Here is a 23638-nt window from a genome sequence, read left to right as displayed (position 1 = left end):
TGACAAGCTCCAGCCTTTATTCACTGACAAACTGTAACCTACACTGTGCATTTACTGCCACACCGACAACTTCACTGCTCACCTTTTCCTCCAATCTGCTGCAGTCACTGTCACTGTCACAGTCACCATATGTGATACCAAAAAAGTACCAGACAGTGTCCATAATGGAAAACCGCAAAAAGTGAGTAGAGTCCAGTTGAGTCAAGCTGTACAATGCAGTGGAATTGCAACTTTACTTGACAAATTTAGACCAACCTTATCTGACTTTACAAGCACTTAATGCTGTTTTATAGTCATAAAACTATGTCCCAACAAGGACATCCAGCAAATATGACATGAAAAAGACAGTGTCTTGTAGCCGTGAGATTTTGTAAGGTCATAGACATGCGTCATTGGTTGTCCAACATCTCCAGCCATCAAAGACTAATGCTAATGTGAAGATGTCTCCCAGTAGTTTGTCTGAGAATACCTCAGGGTCACTTGATGAACCAAAAGTATTCTTTTGAGTATAAAACAGCTTGTGGTGTTGTTTTTTATCCTTCACAGTTAACTCCACACATAGGTATAGTTTATACACAGCGTATTTATACAGATACGTACACGTTTTTATAGTTATTCTGTCAGGTTGATGCTATATTCATCTACACAGCGATAAGTCATTGACATGCAATCACATGCATGCACATAGTGATTGTGCAGTGTATGTCTGTGAACAACGAGTTAGTTACTGTCAATTCAACTGCTGCATGTTTTTTCCCTGTAATTTCACAAAGGCTGTGCAGACTGGTTTCCTGTGTACAGTAAAGGATGCAGCAAGGAGGAAGAAAACTTATTGCCACAATATTATGATTGTTTATATATGGACATTTTCATTATTTAGAAAGAAAGCATTTTGCTTGAAACAAGGGATGCACCAATGCCACTGTTTTTCAGACCAAGTATTAGTACTTACATTTGGGTACTTGCTTGATACCGAGTACCAATATGAGTACTTAATAATGCCATTAAAGTTCTTACAATAACTTTAAAAACGTTTTATTTTCATTAGATGCTCACTTTCTAAATGTAACAAATCATTGTTGCTGTTTCCGGCTACAAGTGTAACCATGGTTACTAAACACTTTTGGGTTACTTTACTGATTTTGTGTCCCTTGTTAAACTATACAGTTTACATGATATATAGAGTACATGATATATTTCAGCATAATAATTTCTCAGCATTATTATGGACTTGCAGAATTAAGTTTATTGTTACAAATTATGTTATATATGATAATTATTTCATTATCATTTACAGCACTTTAACTAGTATTTTAATCACACATTTACATGTGTAGTATTAAAGTTTCTTCTTCATTTCGCTCTTGTCTAAGAGCTAATTAGTTCCTACCTGCCATTGTTTAGGGGGGACAGGTATGAGTGTGGTACCATGTGTGCAACAGTTTTATTTATCCTGCTGTGAGCCTCAAAGAGTGAAGTTGCTTGTCCTGTGCAGTCAGGCCGTTTTGGTGAATATTAAATACAAAAAGACAAGTTGTGGCAGCTTATTACAAAGAAAAGAGGGTTACAGACTGATGACAGCTGTGTTTTTTCTTTGTCTTTGGATTAATTAGCTGAGAAACTGAACTAGTTTACACCCGCCGGGACTTATTGGACAGCAGCTGGCTGTGGTCTGCAGGTGCACTCTGTGTGTTTATTTCAGTTTTACATGGAATTTTACAAACAGTTTACGGACAGTGATGATGATGTTGAGGACAAGGAGTCCCTCGCTGATGATGACAATGCAGTCAAAAAAAAGAGGGTAAGCATCAGCAAACGTCTTGAACTCTGCATCATGTTGGTTCTTTAGATGTTTGCTTGTATCAAGCGGCTTCTTTTCATGACGTGGTATTGGGTGTGGGGTATCGGAGTAGTTTTATAAGTATGAGTATGTGAGGACAGTATCTGACTGATACCCAATGCTGTTATCGGTATTGGTGCATCCCTACTTGAAACGTAAATTTGTATGTGGAACAGGTAATGAGAAACTAAATGAAATTCCTTTTATGTGCCATCAAATTATACCAGATGTCTTAGTGTTTTGTGTGTAAGAAACTCTGCACCTCTTCTATGCAAATGTAATGGCTTTTCCATCCAAAGCCAGATCAGTTATCCACCTCAGCTGTCAGCAACTCCCACGCTAAAACATGAAAAATAAATGGAACAGAGCCTGACAAACATTTGCACTACTCAGCTACTACACAGCTGTAAACACAGTAACAGTATGAGCTGTCTGACCACAAAACAGGTGTTTCTTCCTCACCTGTTTTTGTACAAAACTACCTACCACCTTATTAAAATCCAAGGCCAGAGCCATGGATTTTAATAAGGTGGTAGATAGTTTACTAGATGCTGGAAGCTATTATTCACTCTGAACCAACATGGATGTAGCACAAAACATCTTTTTATGATAACTTCCCCTTAAACTTGTACTCATTCTGGTTTGTTTTCTCCCTCCAGCATGTACAGTACACCCAGTCTTAATTTTGATGAGACTGAATTAACAGTAAGGTGAAACCAATCCTGGATATGTTGAAAACAACATGCACCCTCTATCCCCCACCATACAGACATGTGAAAACTTTCACAACATGTGTCTTGATCTGACCCAAAATGTGCTAAACACATTTTTCAAAGCCATGGTGGAAACAGGAAGCAACATGCTGAGGCCACAGAGATGGAAACTGTTTCTTTTCATTTATTCCAGGAGATGAGGGAACCGTTTAAACATCAGCCAAATTAATTTAAAACTGTGCTGACAGCTGAATTTCGCACATCCACATCCAAATATGATTCCACTGAGAAACAGTATGGATAACTGACCACCACTGCTTGACTTTCTTATTCAAGAGTTTTTTTCAGGGTGAACTGTCTACAAACATGAAGGGTAACTGGTGAATTCTGATGTGCTTTTCCTCATATAAACCAGCTTTATATATACCACTAATTGTGAATAAAACTTAATGTGAACACACTCAAAATGTTATAATTGCCTGCTGAGTTGTAAAACAGCGCATGCACAGCTGCAGAGGGTTCAGCCAGTCAAAGCTGAACCATAGTTTAGTAAAAAATGGGTTAGGTAATGACTTAAATATGTGTAATTTTCACTTCCAAATCATTGTGGTTAAAAACAGCACATCCTGCTTGTCCTGTTTGAAAGCTGAACGTAGCAGTGTTACCATTTAACACATCTCAAGAATGAATTTTTCAGAACTAATTATGATTACACAAAATGTTGTACAAAATTTTGATTTTCCTGTAAAACTTCAGTTTTTTTGAAGCCAAGCGTTGAATGAAACCCTTCAAATACGGGTCCTGATTGTCAGAAACTTTACTCAACTCTGTTGCCTCTTGATGTTGCACCATGGAGTTGCCACATGTTGTGTTTCTACCTGGCTCCATGCAGACAGGGCAGCACTCCCCGGCGGGGATGAAGGGGAAATGGCAGTTCACTACGGGACAGGTGATCTCATCACAAACCACCCGCCCATCAGTACACAGACAAGTGACACAGGGCTTTGGAGACCAGACGGCCTGGTTGAACATTGTCAGGCCCTGGTACACACACTGGCCCTGCTTACCTGAAACAACACAGACACATTACAGTCAGTTCAGTAGTTCAGTGTAGTACAAAACACACAGCGATGCTCTGGGGCGAAATGTGAAGGGAGTAAATGTAATTTGGTTTGATTTGACTTTTGCTGTACAGTTAACGAGCACAAGTGCAGCCAAATCGAATCAACAAACATATCGGGTATGTTGGCAGTCTGTCAGAGGTCTAGAACAAGGCAAACTTCAACACATTTAGCTTAACATGCTGACCCTTGTCATCCTCCTCAGCAGCAGCAACAACAGGCCCCTGTGCAATAATTGCTGTGTGCTATAGTAAAATCTAAAGCCTGTACTTTATCATCAGAACCAGACAAAGCAGTGGTTTGTAGCGTTTCTGCTCCTCCCTCTGCATTAACTTCACCTTTCAACATCAGACCGGGGACAGGACGAGGCTGTGACTGGCAGTGAGTCAGTAGAAAAGACTGTAAACCACTATGATGCGGCAGGAAGAGGTTCTTTGCGTCTATTTTAAGTGTGCCCTGCCTGTCATCTATCTTTTCTAATGGTATGCTCTTTGTTACGTCCATAGAAACACAGGTAGTTAAGAGGCTCAGGTTATTTCTCTTAAATACTGTCTCTTCTATCTCTGTCCTTTTTAGTGCGAGCAGTGAGACTGTCACCCTGTCATCTCTGCTGGAGCACACATACTTTAGAGCTTTTCTTTTCTCTCTTTATTGTTTAGTAAATTGCAGGGTTTTGTTTAAATAATTACAGCAGCCATCAGACTCTGCTGTGGCACCATCATCCTCTGGTGTTCAGTGCAGCAGTGAAACAATTAGTTGATTTATTGATTGGCAAACAATGTATTTACAACAGTTTTAATAACCAGTTAATCATTTTCCAAGCAAAACCACCAGTCAGTCTTTGATTCCACCTTCTCCAACTTGAGGATTTTCTTCTTTTCTCTTTCTAATATCTGTGTAAAGACAGAGATAAACCTTTTTGTTAAAGACTAAGATCTTTTTTGTTTCTTTAAAAACTGATTTTATCATCATAAAACACACTTAGTTCAAACTCAACAAAAATAATAATAAAATAAAATCACCAAAACTGTCATTCTTCATCTGTCCACTGCTCCGCCTCACAACTCTGGTTTGGTGGAAATAAACCTTTTATTCACCAAGACATATTCAAAAATATTCTGGTTCTGCGTGCTGTGTCTCCTCGCCTCTTTCTGTGATGTCTGTCCTCCCTCTCGCTCCTCTCTGGATATTTTCACGTCTGGCTCAGTGAATTAAGGATTTAGTTCGACCAGACCAGAGTTACCCTTTAAAGCCCTCTTCAGAATATTCACGTAAGTCTTGATCAGAGGTTTTTGAAGTGGGAGGCTGGCCTCTCTGTGGGGGCTCCAAACAGTGTCGGGGAGGATCAGTGATGGAAGTGAAAAAATATTACATTTATTTTTACATTAGTCATTATTTCAAACAACAATATCAGGCTCAATTAGCTCAATTGCTGACTGTCTATGGCAGGGGTCTGCAACCTTTACTATCTTTGCTCCCTTTATACAAGCTGAGATAAGATTGTTTCACATTGAAGTTCCCTGTAACATTTACAGAGACGATTGGCCGTCATGTTCATCTGATATCTGTAACTTTCTGTTTCTGTAAACTGCAGTCTGATCTGTTTGGTTGCTGTCAGTTCTGTTTGCTTGTCTGAACACAGACGCATGTTCTCATCTCTCAAACACTGAGGAAAACGGAGCCGAACCGTTTAAATATACATGAAAAGAAAATCCCCCTGCAGCTCCCAACAGCGGACTGCCACCATCACCACCTTCCTTCTAATTACATAATGCTGACTTCATTGTTTCAAACTGAGGGGCTTCCATGTGGCTTTGAGGTTCTCCTTTGGAGTCCTCGTCTCGTAGGATTTTTCAGGACTTATTTTCTGACGAGCTCTGTTCCCACAGATGGTTTCCCCTTCTGTTCACGTTGGAATGTGATGATTTGTCATTAAATTACTGAGCTGTAATAACCGACAGCTTCATTATGAGAACAACACGAAGCCTCAGAGCTGAGCTGAACTGTGCCCTCTCTGCACGCATACATCCTGTTTGATTAAAATGTCCTGTTTTTATTTAAAGATTTTATTTAACTGTTTTAAGATTTTATTGGCTAGAAAACTCTGTTATATAAGATGCCACTTAAAAGCTTTAAATGCAAAGCTATACTGTGCGTGTTTCCATGTTGGTTTGCACATAAACATACAAACACTAATTAACCAGTTAAATTGTTTCTTTAAAAATTGGTCAGATTTGCTGCACAGACAAGATGCCTGCTAGTGCACTGATAAATCAACTTGAAAGTTTAAACGTACATTTTTTATTTTGTAAATTAAAACATGTTTTTGGAGGATTATTTCTGGATATTTCAAAGATTTAATATGTGCACAGAGTGAAAGTTGGAACCTGCCTTTCCATTGGTACATAAACTCACACTGGTGTTACTCACCAGCTTTCACATGTTTGTTTTTTTATAGTTTGGCTGTAACTTTTAATATGTCCATTTCAGTTTCATTGCTCCATTTCAAACTTGCCTCCTGACAGATCAATCAGCTTGTTTGAGGTGGATCATTGCACACTGCATTGTAATATTCTTTCATATAGAAGCAAAAGCAATTGCTGATTAATCGATTTATATATCAACAGAAAACTGTCTACAACAACTTTGATAAACATTTATCAAGCAAAATCAATAAATGCTAGATTGTTCCAACTTTTACATTATATGGGCTGACTGATTTAGTTTGTTTTATATAAATATAAATCTCATATTTGGGTTTTCCTTCCTTTCCTTGGACTGGAAAATGTGAAGGATATCTCTCCAGTTTTATTGACTTGAGGATCAACTGGAAAAAGTATTAATGAAAATGATAATTGCTGCAGCTGTGTTTGGGAGGGGTGTGCTCTTGACAAAGGTCTGTAGAATTGTTAACATGTGTCGCTGATGAAGTGTAATTCCTGTAAAACGACATGTAGTGTTTACCCCTAGGGTGCTGCTGCCACCCCACCCACCCCAAGACAATGATAGAGGAAACACTGAAAATATCAGAATCAGATTATGTGCAGAGATTTTGTCTCACACGGCTTCTCATCCAGTAACGTGACAAAAAACAAACAATTGAACATAATGAGACTCATTACTGTCATCGGACAGATGGATTAGTGATGAAGCAAACTGATTATCTCAACCAGGTTGTCAGTCAACCAGTTTTAATCATTTAACTGTGTTTAAATCATCTGTCTTTCACATCTCTGTAAGCTGCTCTCAGATCAGTCACGCTTTAAATGTTTAAGAAACTGTAAAGTGGTCTGTATCAGGTCAAGTGAATCTGGTGATATTAAACTGTAGTTTGTATCAACCCTAAAAACCCTGACAAGAGCATCTTCAGTTGTCACTGGTCTCACTAGGCTGACTTAGTGGTCTTAGTAACCTAGGTTAAATTTTAATTATTGGTCTCACTTACCTGGGTTAAAGGGATAGTTCACCCCAAAAATGAAAACTCCAGCAATGTTTTGCGAACTAAAGAAGTGAAACCTGATGATCAATCAGCATTAGGGTGAGTAGATAATGACTGAATTTTCATTTTCGGGTGAACTATCCCTTTAAGGCTGTGTTACTAGTCTCACTGACCTGGGATGATGTTGTAGCTGGAGTGCTGTTCCTGTACGTTCTTGTAGGACTCCAGGAACAGAGGCTTCCCTTGGTTTTCTATAGGTTCCACTGGGACACTGGGACCAGGTTCCAGTCTGATCTTTAGAGGTCTAGTGCGCCCCGCTCTGGCTCGCCCGTTACCTGCAACACATGATCATTATCCACGGTCACTGGATTCTACAAACAGTCTGGTTATCAGCTATTTTCACCCACATTTGTTTGTCGCTGGTTTTGAGCCAAAAATGTTGTTTTAGACAAGAGAGAGAACTTCTACGACCCATTTCCTGATCTTACTGAACTTAAGACTAACTTTAATGTATTCCCATTCTTATGCAAAGCCGTGGTCGATCTGGTCTTTGTTCTGGCATCATTAAAGGTTTTTACATCAGAAAACAAGACGTTGATTTCAGTTATAATGACCAGAGAAACATAAGATGATGTTAGGACAGAGTTCAAACCAGGCAACTCCTGTATGAGTGCAGGACTTTTGAGATGCTGCATGAAGTCACAGCTTTCTTCAAACAATGCACTTTGCCTCGAGGATAAACTGATGAGGCTTTGGTGGTTAAAGGTCAAAGGTTAAGGTCACTGTCACCCCACGGCTGTTCCATTCACAACAATTTCTCATTCTTATGAACGGGAATTTCTTGAAACTCGACACAAAGCGTCCACTTGCACTCGAGGATGAACTGATTAGAATTTTTTGGTGAAAGGTCAAGGTCACTTTAACCTCACAAAATTTGGTTTTGGCCATATCTCAAAAATTCATACATTAATTGTGACAAAAATTCATACAAATATCTAATGGGATAAAATGTTGAAGTGGTGACACTTTATATTCAAAAGGTCAAAGGTCAACTTCACTGCGTCATCATAATGTTCTGCAAAAAGCTCTCTATCAGTCCTCTGTCATCCCCTGTAAAAACAAGTCTCTAAATTAAGACAGCATGTTTATCACTGTTAATCATTCACTGAAATCATACATGTTACTATAGTCATAACCAAAAAATACACCTAATAACTTTGATCAAATTCCCTCAAAATCCTCTTGAGTCTGGACAGACAAGGATGTAAACTACAACTTGACTGGTTGGCAGAGGCACACGACCATGTGATGGTAATTCTAGTTTTCACTTTTGATTGTGCCAGACTAGCATTTTCTCCTCCTTCCAGTCTTTATGCTAATCCTGACTAAACACATCCTGGATCTTTCTGTGCTGGAGGCAGAGATGAAACTGATAACAATCCTCCCCGCTGACTGCACAATGGCTAAAAAGATGGCGTTTTCCTTACCATGTCCGTCCTTCTTTCTCCTTCCGCGGCGGGTCCCGCCATCCTGATTCTGAGGTCTGTTCCTGGCCTGGGCGTCCGGGATGGTCAGGGCCACCAGCAGCCACAGAATGGCCACCAACAGCCACCACCTCATCCCTGCAGAGCAGCACAGACTAAGTTCAGGACAATACCTGTCTCAGTACTGATACCAAAGCAACTTTTTTTCCAGTGCCTTACTTTAAGGTGTATTAACATGCTTTTCTATAAAAACCATTTTTTTCATTTAATAAAAAAACAAAGTTCTCAAATAAGTTAAAAACAAGCAGCTGTACAGTTTTCTATACTCAATGCAAAAAGAAATGGGTTCTATACACAGCCCTGGACTTCACTGGTTCCTCAGCAGGAATCCAGCAGGTTAATGAGATATACAATAGACAAATATAAATCACTTAATTCTCCCAGTAGCCGTAGCAGGAAATCAAACATTAAGAAACAATGGAGCACCCCATGGCCTTGGGTTTGGCCAGCGGCGCTGACCATTAACTGTTATGTCCAGGGTTTGCGTCCGACCAAGGACCTTTATTTCCTGTCGTTCTACATCTCTCTCTTTCCTCATTTCCTGTCAACCCTCATTTAAGGCACAAAATCCTGTTTTTCCACATTTCTTGTAGTCGATTTCCCATGGACTCTTCTTTTTCAAATTTCTTTGAACTGTAAGATTTTAAACCCAGAATAATTGCAGAAACCAGCAGCTAAAATGATTTGAACCAAACATGCAGATCCATGTTGGTTCTCCGCCTGCAGAAAAATAGACAGAAGAAAAGACAGAGGTTTTTACCTGCAGCAGCTTCTCTTACAGAAAGAGCTGTCAGTGCTGCCGCTCGCCCTCATATACCTCTCTGCTGGGGTCCTAATGGCTGGTTACCTGTGTGTGTGTGTGTGTGTGTGTGTAATGACTAGTCTTTACACAGTAGTCCTGTCATTATTAAAGCAGTGATCTGACTCTAACACACACCTTCACACACCTGATAGTTTGTCTTCTGTTGGATTCTCCCTCTAAATGGAGAAGATTGAACGAGTTCAGCGTATCAACATCTGTAATAAATATGTTGTAGTTGTAGCTTGGTGCATGATGGGAGTTGTTGGTGTTTTTGAACCATAAGAGCCTCTGATATTTGTTGGGATAGTGCCCAAACAAGCCTGAGTGTTCAGAGACTTTACTGCCTGCTGTTTCTTATTCTGCCCCTCATTGTTCTGAACCCACAAGTGATTCTTTCCTAATCTGCAGCTCTACAGGAGATTTTTAGCCGTTTGTAGGTTTTAGCTGTGAACACAGTGGAACGAGTAGCAGCTGAAGAGCCAGATATTTTTCTCAGGAAGTGGTGGAGACCAAATCAAAGCTATAAGATGAGTAAATGTTGAACATTAAGTCATCAGATGTCAGACATGACTCCAAAGGGATGATAATGTTTGTATCTGCTGGATGTGGAAGCAGGCAGCTATTTGCTAACATGTTAGCTACTTAACTACTTTATGAGGAGATATCAGGACATGTTTTGTGTTTGGAAAATTGTTCCTCTGCCTTCAAGTGGCAAAAAAAAATCAGTTAAGGCAGCTTTAACATCACATTAATAGAAGAAATATGTGCATTAAGAGTTAGAACAACAGCTGGAAACCTCGCTGGTGTTTTTCTGTGTGCATATTTCTGGTTTCATGGTTTTAGGAACTTCTGCTAAACATCTGAGAGAGAAAACTAGAAAGTTTATTTCCCTGTGGATAAACCGGTTTTATGATAATGATGTTGACAATTAGAGCACTACAACATTATGACTTTTGTTTGTTTCAAATATTTTTCCAATATAAAAAACTAACATGTATCTAGCACGAGTCTTTCCACATGTAGCTCCTCTGTTACAGTCAGAGGAACAGCAGCACTCCTAAAATATCCAAACAGAAAGAGCCAGCCTCAGTTTACTATTTCTAGTACAAGAAATTTGGGTTTGGGTTCAGATCATTGGTGGCAATTAAAACTTGTTGTAATCCAACTCCAGTTCCAGTCCTAACATTAACGCTGATGCAAACTCCAAACTTCTACAGTACCACTGTTCTGTTCGTATTCATTTTACCGCTTTAATCCATAATTAGTCAGTAAAAAGCCTCAGTGGATTCTGTTTCCATTTTGAATTCGCCTGAATGAAAGTGCAACACTAACTGTGGGCAAAGGAGCGAGCGAGGATGAGTAAGAGCCTGTTAAGACGAGGAAACTTTTGTCCATGCAGGTGATTCATCCATGAGTTTGTACTGGGTGATAGCAGGGTACTTGTCTTTTAATGTATTTTTGTATCCTATATGGCTAAATGAGTCGAGAGAGACCATGACATACAGATGAAAAACAACCCAGAGCTCTGCAGCAGGCACAGGTTTGGAGAGGTGACCAAGACCAGTGAGCAGAACAGCTTAAACTGATATATGGACAAAAAGAAACCCCATTTAATCGAATGCGCCATGTTGATAATTCCATTATAGATTAATCATTAAAAAGTAACTAATACATTACTAACATAATTTGAGAAGAATACTCTATTTAATTATTTTAACACCAGACGTTTTACTCAGTTGAGTGATATGTCAGTAATGTAACAGTGCTTGTATGTGAGTACAAATTTTCAGTACTCTTTTCACCACTGGTAATGGATAATTGTACAGACTTTTTCTTCTTCTAGTGTTTTTGGTAGTTGTTGCTTCAGGTGCATTACCACCACCTTCTGGCCTGAGTAGCATTGATTGTAGTTTGTATATAGACACAACCAAAGTGCAAACATCAGCGTTTTAAATCTGGATTTTATCCAGACATGATAAAATGGAAATCTAAGAAAAATGGGTATCTACAGTAGAACTTGGCAATAGAATTCAAACCCCTGATGATTTAAACAAGGTTAAACAGTGATTCATTTGTTAGAAAAATACAACTCCCATGAAGTTTTCCAGAGCAGCAGTGCACATAATGCAGGTCATGCTAAGTGGGTCTCCCATATCCATGACATCCGCCCACACTCTTCACATTAATCACTTTAATCGCTTCACATTAATCATTCACATTTTTGTTTGGATGAAAACAAAACTAAAGTCTGCAGCTCCTCAGATTGAGTCAGCTAGCTGTGAGACCCTCACACCACAACTCAGCACCGGCCAATAGGAAACCAATATTTAGTGTGGAGAGAGAGAGAGAGAGACAGAGAGATCCATGAGTGCTGAGACAGAGGAAAATAAGAGGAGGGAGGGGACAGAAATGGAAAATATTCAGCAGTACAGTTTCTGGATGAGCAGGCTCAGACGGAGAGACTTCCAACAGGAACGGCAGAGGATAAAAATAACCTGAAGGCTGTGTTTGTGTGTAGTTTAATGAAACCCAGACAGTTTTGTTCTGCTGCTGCTGTTGTTGTTTGCTTCCCTCAGTATTGCACTTATTAACTAGACTTGGGGGAATAGTTAAAATTACATCAGAATGACTTTTTATTTCTAACACCACCAGCTTCCTTGAGACACGTTTGCTTTAATTTTCAGTAACAAAGGCTCCAAAACTCCATTTTTATGTAATGAATGACATTTTCTTCATGCTGAAATATGACTAAAGTTTGACTCCACATAGGTTTGTAGCTGTCATTGGTGTTTCCACAAGCCTTACCTCCACTGTCAGCTTTTTCAAAACAACTTAGACACCGCCCTGATGAAGGCAAGTTAGCCAAAAACGTATGACGAATAAAGCTTGGTGCACTAGAAAAGAGTTGTGACGTGTTTAATTTTTATGGATTTTGTTGCATTGCAGCTCACTCTTGCAAGCTTGTGTGCAAGTAAGAAAAGGCTCGTTCAAAATAAGTCGGAGCTGCACCAAACTTTTATTATTCCAGATGACGTCTTGAAATGTCTAGTTTGGTCCAAGCAGCAGTCCAAACCCCCAAAATATTCAGTTAAACAGTGATGTAAAACAGAGAAAAGCAGCAGATCCTCACACTGAATGCTTGACATTTTTGCTTAATGAATTAATTACACAAGTAATATAAGTAAACATGTTATTGTGTACATAAGTAATCACTGTCCAGAGCATCAAACCATTCTGTAGTTTTTCAGTTTGTTCCGCTGCAGCGTTAAGATCTTTATTTTTCTCTTATCTTGCTTCGACTGTGTTCTGATAAATCTCCAGGTCGACCTTTTGGTCTCTAACTTCTGACTCCAGCTCCCTCAGTGTCATGACGTCCTCAACATGTTGGTTTGTTTAGCGTTCTTCATCATTCTTCCCTTTTTCAAAAATAAACTGTGTGTGCGAATTAGTGGTATCTTGTGGTGAGCTTGCAGATTGCAAACACCTTGTTTCATTCCCCCCTTCCAAGCCTGTAGGAGAAACTGCACTGGCCACAGAACTTGTGCAAAACTCAAAAGGCCCTTTCTAAAGCCATTGTTTGTTTTTTTCCTCTCTGGGCTACAGTTGAAACGTGGCAGTGGAGCCCAGCACCCTCCATAAAAGAGGTTCCAGTTCCTCTGTAGATATAAAGGGCTCATTCTACAGTTACGAAAACACAACTTTTCTTATTTTCTGGTGATTATACACTAATAAAAACACACTTCTTATGATTATACTCCATTTCTAACATATTCTACCAATAAATCCCTTTGAGTCTCACACACCCTTAAAGGATCGGTTGCTCTGCTCCATTCAGATACAGAAATAGTAAAATAATGGTTACTCTTGTGTTTGTCATCCTTGATGTGATGTGACATCACATCTGCTCGGCAAATCATGATCAACAGCACTGCTTCCAGCTCAACAGTTTCGTATAATCTCCTGAACAGAGCCCAAACTTAGTTCCAGGAACTCGTCCTCAAAGCGGGAAGAAAACTGGGAACATTAGAAGAACCTGCAGTGGAAAAGTGCGAATAGGGCCAAGCTGACCTCAAACAACCTGGACCGAGGGTCTTGGGATGGGTTTGTGTCTCAGATTTGGCAGCGTTCAGGCTCGGTCGCGTCATGTCTCATAGACGAGGGTGCGGATCAGGTCAGGTCTCAGTTGTAGGCTCTCATCACCACCCTGAATCTGATTCAACAAACTTATCAGAGAAAACGCAACTGACTCAGTAACGTTTTGTTTTGCTCAATGTGCGTGCTGTTCAAAGCCATGTGGAAGTTGTATTGTTAACCGTTGCCATGGTAATCAACATCCACATCAGTATTCAAATGCTTGGCTAGAAATCATTGTTGTTTTTTGTAGAGGAATGAGCAAGTTTGACCCTCCCAACACAATCACAACTTGCTTATCAAGTTGACTTCTGAGACCTTCGGAGGTGGGGATGGAGTCGACAGTGGCTTATCTCTCCTCTCCTGTCCCCAGACTTTTTTTTATCTTGATAATTACTGAGAAATTACCATCAATCAGGTTCTTTTTGCAAAATGGTGAGAACCTGAATAAATATGTTTCACCTAACACTGGTGGTAGGCAACTGTCCTCTAGTGGTATGTGGAGGAATGTCAGAAATATTTTCTTTTTAATGAAATAAATACAATTAATATAGCGTGCATATGTCATGCATGATTACTGGTAGTTATGAGTGAAACTGTGATGCAAGATAACAAGCTGAGTTAAAATGTAGAGACTGAAAATAGATCTGCAATGATTAGCCGAGTCATCGATTAGTTGTCAACTCTTAAATTAAGTGCTAACCATTTTGATAATGAATAAGTCTTTTTTACTAAGTTTTTCAGGAAAAATGTCCAAATTATGATATCAGCTTCTCAAATGTGAGTATTTTCTGGTTTCTTTTGTCCTTTATGCGTTGAACTTAGTATTTCTGGGTTGTGGCCAAAATAAGACATTTGAGGACGTCACCTTGGGCTTTGGGAAACAATGATCAACATTTTCACTATTTGATGAACCAAACATTTATCGATTACTCAAGAAAATGATTGACATAATAATCGATGATTAAAATTGTTAGTTGCAACCCTAAGTGAAAACGAACGCTTCCAAAACACTGGTCGACAGTGGTGAAGAGGCACCAGTGAAGTGTCCACAGAACCTGCTAACACCAAATGGCACAAAAAGTTAAGAGGAGATATTATTCGAGTTACCTCAACTGTACCTCAGTTTAGGCTCCTCAACTCTCTAATATTGGTCATAATGGCGGTACTATTAGGTGGAGCCTAACATAGTCTGAGGTGGTCTGTGGTGTAAAAAGTTTGAGAAACACTGGTCTACCTGATTTAGTTATAGTACTCCACAATGCTCCAAATGCCATCTTTTCTCAGTGTTATGTTCTTAAACACAACAGAACATCATTACTGAGCTAATGGAGGGAAGCTGGGAAGTACTGCAAAAAACTAGGAAGAGAACAGCACGTAATTAAAAGTTAAAGAATTAGGTTCCTTAAGGTCCGTTCTGTTTCAGGTCTGAGCTGCTTTTAAATCGACGAGTCTTTACCAGGTTTTGTTCAGATTCCACCAAGTCATGGTGTTTTCTTCTCTTTTGGACCTGCGAGGAAGATTGTCTACAGCAACTGAAACAGCTGTTTACAAATCATCGCAAGACAGACAAATGGAGAGACAGACAGAGGGACAGAGGGGAGGAGCTAAAGACAGACGGACAGACATTAACTCTACTTTACCAGCAGTTTGAAGGCGGCTGCAGGACTTGAGGCCAAATTCTTCCACCCTCTTTTCTCCTCCTCTGGTTCTGCAGGAGCTCCAGGAGAGGTGTGTGTGTGTGTGTGTCGCTATGTGATGATACTGTGAGTGTGTGTGTGTGTGTGTGTGTGTGTGTGTGTGTGTGTGTGTGTGTGTGTGTCTTGTTCTCGGTGAGTCTCAGAACGTGGAGCAGTTGTGTAGAGCAGAGCAGGCTAATAGAGCTGTGAGGGAAGCCAGGATTTGTACTGCAGCTGGGACAAAAAGAGAGAGAGTGAGAGAGAGAGTAACAAACAGACAGAGAGAGAGAGGGAGACAGGTCTGACATCTGTCTCCCCGTCGGAAAGGGGACACGGCCAATGTGCTGCAGGATATCAGAGAAAGACAGTGAAGCGAAGCGTCAGACGTTAAATATTCACATGCAGAGAGAAAAAGACAAAAACAGGAGGAGGTTTCCAAAAAAGAGTGCGAACAAGAAGGCTGCGTCAGTTCAGTGTGGTGAAACGTTCTGGAAGGTCTCAGAGGAGGTGAAGTTTACATGTGGGAGGAGGTCAGAGGTCACACAAGACCAAACATCCCACGCCAGTGTCGATGAGAAAGACTCCATGTGAAAAAAACATTCTGCTCGGCAACATGTTTAAATAAAACTCAGGCGGAGGAAAAGTCCTGAACGTCACCACAACATAACAATGCGGTAGTCATAAAAAATATCATAAAAAAGTACAAATATTTCAGTGTTTAATTGCAAACTTCTCATACAGTGAAACTGAGAGGACTTTTGCTGTGTATGTTTATAATTATAAACGATTTCCAGAAGCTCCAGTGTGACTGTGGCCAACTGTTCTTTCTCAGTTTTGTTCCAGAGAAGATGCAAACGAATGACAGTTAATTTCAACTTAAAGTGGAAACGGACACTGGGGCTGCAACTAACCATTATTTTCATTATAAAAAAAATGTCAATCAGTGTTTCTTAAAGCCTAAGATGACGTCCTCAAATGTCTTGTTTTACTCACAACCCAAAGATATTCAGTTTGCTGTCATAAATAAATTAAATGTCCTGATCTGTCAAACAATCACTCCCAAAACCCCGAAAATATTCTGTTTAGAATCATTTATGTCAAAGAAAAGAAACAAATCCTCGCATTGGAGAAGATGCAAACAGAGGAAAACTGGCTTTTCTTCACTATATTTGCTTGAAAAATGACGGCAACAGTTAATCGATTAACGGAACAGTTGCTGTTGATCAACGAATCATTAAATCGACTGATCATTTCAACTGTAAATATGCCACTGTCTGTATTTTTAATCTCAGTCAACTGCTCACAAATAGATAACTTTGATCCAGAGTGAAATATCTGAAGAGCTAATTACATGGACACCCAAAAGACCTTTCATCTACCACCACTAGCATGAGAACTTTAGCATGTTAGCAAGCTAATTTTAGCATTAATCTCAGTTTGATGTTCAGTAACGCCTGAGGCTCAAGTTCTGCTCAGACACTAATGAAAGTTGATCCATGTCTGACATCAACATAAATCCACAGTAGTAACAACATCTGTCTGACGTTTAAAATGAGTGATCACAGAGAGCATTCGACAGCAACATGAAGCTTTTTTCTTTGCTTCACTGCCACACAGCCCCGACTAGTCTTACATCATCGTTTTAATAAGGATTCATGAGCATTTTGTCAACCTTATGTCACCTCTTTAACACCAACATTCAGTCAACACGTACGATAAAGGAAAAAAAAAAAACATTATGTGAGCAAGACTCTGCAAGTTCATCAGATTCACTGATTTAATAATACAGGTGTTTCTGTCTGAGCTTGTCTGCGTTTACAGCTGAGCTGCATGTGTTTAACACGAGAACTGTATTTATCACAGACACCAGTCACTTTCCTTCTGTAAGAACCGTCTGTGACGTCTGCAACTGTCTGTGTACATAATTAAATTCTAGGTTGATATTACTAATATTCATAACATTGAGTTAAATAAATTGATAAAGCAGCTGATCAGGTCTGTTACTAAAACCAGTTCCATCTATTCATCTCTAAATACACTAATCATAGTTTTAGAGTAAGATAACTTAATTATATCATACAGTGCTGATGTGGAGCTTTTCTCACAGTATCTCATTTTTTGAGGTGATACGTTTGCTTATTTATAAAAGCATGAAACTTGGTACATTTTGGGGACCTGAACGTTCTCAGAAATGGAGTAATCTCAAAATTGGCCTTGTGGCGGCCATTTTAATGTCCACCAATTTAACCAAATTATGTGGCCAAAGCCAGCCCGACAAAGTGCCCACTGATGACTTTGCAAAGAGTGACAATTGCAGAGAAGTCAATTAGAGTTTTCCCATAAAATCCTGTGCCACTCTTAATTTATGTTGTTGAAATTTCACATATTTTCAAGACATCTCAGGCTGTTAATCAGCTGTTTTGTAAACACTAACCCTGCGTTATTTTATCATGTTATGAAAGGGGGGATTTGGATGTATTGTTATTTATAGGCTTTACACAATACTTATATTTTATAATATTTACTGATTTTTTGAGAACAAACACAACACAACACACACGACAGCTTGGACGGGTATGAGCAAATCATAGACCGTATGGGATGAAAGGAAAAACCACAGAAGAAGAAAAACTGCCTGGTATACAGATATACATGTTGCATTTAAAAGATGCAAGATAAAGACAAACATTAATGGAACAGGACAAAGATTTAATGCACCTCATTTTGTAATACTGATCCCAAGAAGGACAGAACGGAGAGAAAAAGTTGTGTTCAGTTTGTGTGTTCAGTGTGGACGTGGTCTCATTGTGCAGTGGAGGTGGAGTCACTAAACTGCTGCTGGAAGAAACATGAACGTATTTGTTTTTTCTATAAACTCTGACTAATGTGAGCAGATTTTATTCTCCTGCAGTTTGTTTCTCTTAGACTTGTTTGTTCATATTAGAAAAAGCTGCTGTTCTACTCAAAGACAAACATCAGGAAGTAGAGGACAACAAAGACCCTGGTTCTGGTCTGATCTGGACTGGTTCAGAGAGCAGAAACTTAGAGCACTCTGGTTCTGATTACAGACAACACATACACGCACACACACGCACGCACACACACACACACACACACACACACACTCAGAACTGCAAATACCTCTCAGCTGAATCACCTGGAGACGCCCCTCACCTGTTGGACACACCCCTAATGACTGAAGTACACTAGAAATCTGAAAATCAGTCCTGTGTGTGTGTGTGTGTGTGTGTGTGTGTGTGTGTGTGTGTGTGTGTGTGTGTGTGTTTTTGTGTGTCTGTGTGCGATTCAAGGCTGTAAAACGATGACCAGATTCCCGTCTGTGAAGTCAATAAACTCCCTGAACTCAGATGAATCACTTCTCTCTGTTGTTGGTCATAAAGTTCTCAAATGTTTGCTGCCGTTTCTTGATGGTAAAAAACAAAAAAGTTTTTTTCTCTGGATCTGAAGCAGCTTTCACTTATCAGAGTTTCAGCTGTGAAGTTGATGACGACCTCACACTTCAAATATTCACTCCTTCATGTTCCTTTGTTTCCTCTCGAGTCGTTATGTCGGTTAATTGTTGTGTCTCCGTGTACAAACTTGTGTAGTTTGTTTGATGAATGAGGCCCAGGGTTCAGGTTACTAAACAGATGTTGTGGCGCCGCCCGCAGGCCAACCGACGCAACTTTAAAAATGGTGGAAAACAGCAGCAGTAGACATCAGTTTCTTTCAGTATTACAGGCCAGAAAATAACCAACACTTATTTGATCATTTGGACTGAGCTAAGACTGAAATTACAAACAGGTTGTGACACAGTAATTCACTCAAAACATTGTGTAAAATGAAATGTGGTTTGGCTGAAATAAATCCTTCCTTTCTAGGTTCATCTTTCCACTGCTGCAACAATCACCAGCTCTGGTTTGGTTGAAATAAATCCTTTATTCACCGCATTAGATGTGAGGATATTCTGGCCGAACACGCCATTTTTCCGTGCTGCTTCGCTGATATCCGACCTCCCTTTCGCTTCTCTCACGATATTTTCGAATCTGACTCTTTGAATTAAGGGTTCATTTTGACCGAAGCAGAGCTGGTGATGGTTGGAGCAGTGGAAACACAAACCAAGACATTTTGGAGAGTTTAATTTGGATTCTGTTCAGTTTAAATGAAGTGTGTTTTACGATTATAAATGTCAATGAGAACCTTTTGTGAGAGCTTTTGGTGCTTCCATGTAGGCATGTGTGTATTGTTTTCAGAAAAAAAGTGAAACTGTTGTAGAGATGTGGGACGTTGCTGTGACAGAGGTCGAGGTTTCAGCAGCAAAAAGGGACTCATAACACAAAACTAGAGATGATGGCTTAGACATCTTCCCCCACACAAAAGTCAACTCTGACTCCACCAGGTGTGTTGTCACTTTAGAGCAGTCATTCCCAAATACCAGAGAGACCAGGGGAAATTCTGCAAATTTAAGATTTATTATCTGCAGTACAGCTTTTATTAAGCATTTAAAATGTGTATATTGTTTTACTGGTGAGAGGAAAAAACAAGAGTCTGTTAATTCTGTATAAATACACTTATTTTGTCTCATTTATGAATTAGGCTAAAATATCCCATGTTGTTTTCCTGATAAGAGGAGATAAAATCACTGAGATGGCCTGTTAACTTGGCCTAAATGCATTTATTTCTCATTTATAAAGTTTTAAAGTGTTTCAGTAAAGTGTCAAGATGATACAGGGTGATGCAAACATGGAAGTAAAAATGGTCAGGAAAGTTCATTTATGCACAAATTAAGTCTTCCTGGGTTATTGTGACTTGGATGGCGATGGTTTGTCTTTTTTAAAAGTGGGTCTCCTGGACAAAAGTTCACTGTTTTTGAAAGTTAAGCTGAGCTTTGTTTCAACATTTCAGCTTTAATAATCCTGTTGATGAATAACACAGATAGACTGAGCTTGCTCAGACTGACACTACCAACATTTAGAAAGAAACATTTCTAAAGAATCATGAGTAAGTTTATCTCTGTCTGTTTGTCTCTGTGCAGGACAAGTATCCGTCCGTCGTCTCTCTTCCTGGAGGCTGCAGGTCAGAGGTCATGACCCTGAATCATCCTGAGCTTCCTGGGTAAACACACTCATACTGAAGGAGGACAGTCACACCTGATGAGCTGTGATGTGACCGCTGCTCACTGTGTTTGTGTTTGTTTATAGCTGTGTCCTGGTCATTCATTGGTCAGTCGAGGTTTCCAGAGAGGGCGGAGTCACTCCGAAGATCGACCTGCTGACAAAGATCCCTGAGAGAGGTGAGGTGTTCGTCATCACACTCCTGCAGTTTATCTGAACAGACGTTAGCTCAGTAGTCAGAGTACAGTAACAGTATGGCCAGACACATGAACTGTTCTGTAGGTTTGATTTTAGACATGAGACACAATCAGGTGAGATTCAACAAAAATAAATAAATCTAGCAAAAAAAAAAAACTGTATTTATGTATTATATTTTACTCACTTGTGTCATTTTGTTGTAGCAAACTATATTTACTCCTGTAAATCAAAATATAGATTAAATATTTTCTCCAGACAAAAAAAAACATGCAGAAGATGTGTATGTTTTCAACCCTGAGTTGTGTCTGCAGGACACTTTGACTCTACCGGCTTTTGATCAACACAAATAAACCAAACATTTCTTCAGACTTTTACTTGTAAATATGTAGTTTGGTACTAATTATAGAGAGACTAAGAATTCCCTTCAAGTAAAAACTCAATTTAAATTTGGTTTTGAAATATTTATTCTCCTTATTCTCTCTTTTCAGTGAATTTGTATGCTTGTGTTGAGACACATTTTCCAATGAAAAGAGCCTCTAAGCTATTTTTCAAGTAGGGCTACAAATTCCAGTTATTTTTCATTAATGGTTAAACTGCAGAAAATAAATGAAAAAGGTGAATTTCCTACAGGCCAGGTAATTTGTTTTAGACCAAACCATTTTCGTTTGACTCTTATCACAAAGAAAAGTTTCAAATCTTTGCAGTTGAGAATCTGGATTCAGCTCATTTTTGGGATTTTTATTTCTTCAGAAATAACAAAAAGTTAAGGATTAATTTTCTGTCAACTGACTAATCGTTGCAGCTCTTCCAGCAGTTATTTGGAATTAATTGAAACTGATCACCGTCTCTATTCTTTCCAAAATTAGTACCAAATGCCTTATTTTTTTTTCCAATAAATTTTATGGAAATTATTACGAAATTAACTGGAAATTACAGACCCATAAAATAAAGCATTGCTAAAGCAGTAATTCTTTGCAATAACAATTGTGATCAGATCTTGTACTAATATAATCAGAATGTAAGTGTTATCATCTCTTATCAGCTAAAATACAATAGTTTAACATCTTATTTTACATTATACAAACTAATAATAAAATAACATAAAACATGGCATTATTATCATCATCATTTCATTATTAACAGTCAAATAACTATTAACTTAAGTATAACTGACTATCAATTCACCTTGTATTAATGATGGTTATTTTATTGTTGACTGTAGCAACACACAGTTTGAATTGTTCTTAATTTTTTTCCTCTCTGTCTCTGCAGCACTGAAGCTGTTTCCCTCTCAGCCTGTGGGCGGCGCTGCAGAGGCCTTTCATAGCCTGCTGAGGATTCTGGGACCTGAAGCCGCCATAGACTCTGTCATCAGGGCGGTCAGCCTTTCACAGGACACATAACTCACATCTTCATCTCTGAAAACATGCCGACTCTTATACTGACGTGAACCTTTTATATTCTAACGTCCAAACTGAGCTGATAAGACAAACGAACACACAGATCAGTAAACACACAGCGATGGTTTAGTCTCTTAGAAATCTTTATTCAATATAAAGAGCACGACTGTGACAGCTGTAACAGCAGAGCTCATTGGTCAAAATCTACAAAAATAAATAATTTAAATACAAAATGCCAGACAGCAGTGTCGCCTTTGTATTTTCAAATAGTTTTCTTCTCTCTGCTATTTACACACACGCAGTTATTAGAAGTCTGTAGGTATCACAGTGCTGTGATGTTTCTGCAGGCTGACGCTCAGACAGCAGGCGGAGGCAGAGGCAAGTGACCAATCAGGCTCCAGCTCACCTGTCGGGAGCTCCGCCTCCGTGAGGACTCAAGAGTTGACTTTCTTGCGATTACAAAACTGTAATCTTAAGCAATTTTATCAGCGCTATATACATTTTTGAGCCGCAGTTTGTGTCTCTTGTATCTTTGTTGAATTAAATCTCTGAAAATTTCCCAAAACCCAGAAGGTCATTTAACAACTTTGGAGAGTTTTCTAGAATCCTTTAAGATTATTAATCACTCTGTCTAAAAAGATTTTTAAACCTTTTCTAAATGTGCAGCTTCATTTCTTAAACCAAACAAAGATTAGAAGAACTCAAATATGACAAAACCATCTCAACTCACTGTGATCACAGAACCATCGTGAGCTGTCTGATCATGACAAGAGTTTTTCTATCATCCATCCAACGTGACGTAAACACGGCTTCAGACACACGGTGAGACACAAACTGCGGCTACATTTCCTGAAAACCAAATCAGAAATATCATTACGTTACAGCTACGACACAGTTGTTTTTCTGTTCAGATGTAGCTGCATCATCGTCAGACACTTTGGAGTAATTTCTTTTTTTTATAGTTGTTGTACAATTTCAAAATTAATCAGATCGAATTCAGTGTAACATTAAATATATCTTATTGTTATTAACGCTACAACTCGTGCCTCTCACTCCCATGAGCCTCTGCTTCCTGCCGTGCTGCCTGCTGCGTCCTCAGTTCAACAGTTAGAACGATCAGTGGTTGGTTCAGTTCAACTGCGGTCCACCCTCCAGCCTCTGACGCCTCTGTCTCCCAGACAGCGATAAACCAGATGTCAGTCAAGAAGAGGGTGATGTGATTAATAGTTAAAACTGTGCAGATAAACGAGTGTTAGAGATAGTTGGTCTTCTGATTGACTGACTGAAATCTGTCGTTTTAAACCGTTTTAGTGTTTGGATTTCACAGAACTGCTGCTGAATGGGTAGACGCGCAATCACAGCGATGTTGACGTGCTGCTGATAAACGAGGCAGCAGACGGCCTTCATCAGTTGACGCATTTCCAGAAAAAATGCCTGATGATGAGAGATCAGAGCAAAGTGTGAAAGATTTTCTGCCTTGTAGTGTGATATGATTTCAGAAGTTTGACTGGCTGATGGAGGCCGTGCAGGTTGGAGAGTGGACTCTGTAAGAACAGAGGAACTGAAGTCAAGTGTTACCAGTTTATCTGAAGCCTCTGTGAGCGCTGCTGGTTTAAGAGGACGATGAGATCACAAAGTTTGTACCTGACAACAGAAA

The 23638-nt window shown here is 39.3% G+C and overlaps 1 protein-coding gene and 1 long non-coding RNA gene across 7 annotated transcripts in view; one reads left to right on the top strand and one right to left on the bottom strand.

Moving 5' to 3' along the window:
- Positions 1-15359, bottom strand: part of ecm2 (extracellular matrix protein 2, female organ and adipocyte specific) — a 28906-nt gene extending 13547 nt beyond the window's left edge. For 2 of the 6 annotated variants that reach the window (XM_084739668.1, XM_084739670.1), the window contains exons 1-4: positions 15234-15359; positions 8601-8735; positions 7287-7448; positions 3432-3620 (exon numbers count right to left, since the gene is read on the bottom strand). In XM_084739668.1, coding sequence (XP_084595794.1) covers positions 3432-3620; positions 7287-7448; positions 8601-8733 — 484 coding nt within the window. In that variant the 5' untranslated portion in view covers positions 8734-8735; positions 15234-15359. The remainder of the gene's footprint in view (positions 1-3431; positions 3621-7286; positions 7449-8600; positions 8736-15233) is intronic. The other 4 variants (XM_084739677.1, XM_084739680.1, XM_084739686.1 and 1 more) reach the window with 2 other exon arrangements.
- Positions 15198-22214, top strand: LOC146332138 (uncharacterized). The gene is made up of 3 exons (XR_014772100.1): positions 15198-15321; positions 20305-20562; positions 21854-22214. It is a non-coding gene; the product is annotated as an uncharacterized LOC146332138 (long non-coding RNA).
- Positions 22215-23638: the final 1424 nt, after the last annotated feature.

The sequence above is a fragment of the Lutjanus erythropterus genome, chromosome 2, assembly GCF_056507025.1.
Source record: "Lutjanus erythropterus isolate fLutEry1 chromosome 2, fLutEry1.hap2, whole genome shotgun sequence".
NCBI classification, from domain to species: Eukaryota; Metazoa; Chordata; class Actinopteri; order Lutjaniformes; family Lutjanidae; genus Lutjanus; species Lutjanus erythropterus.
The sequence above is the reverse complement of the archived record's forward strand: the minus strand, read 5'-3'. Positions and strand labels throughout refer to the sequence as shown.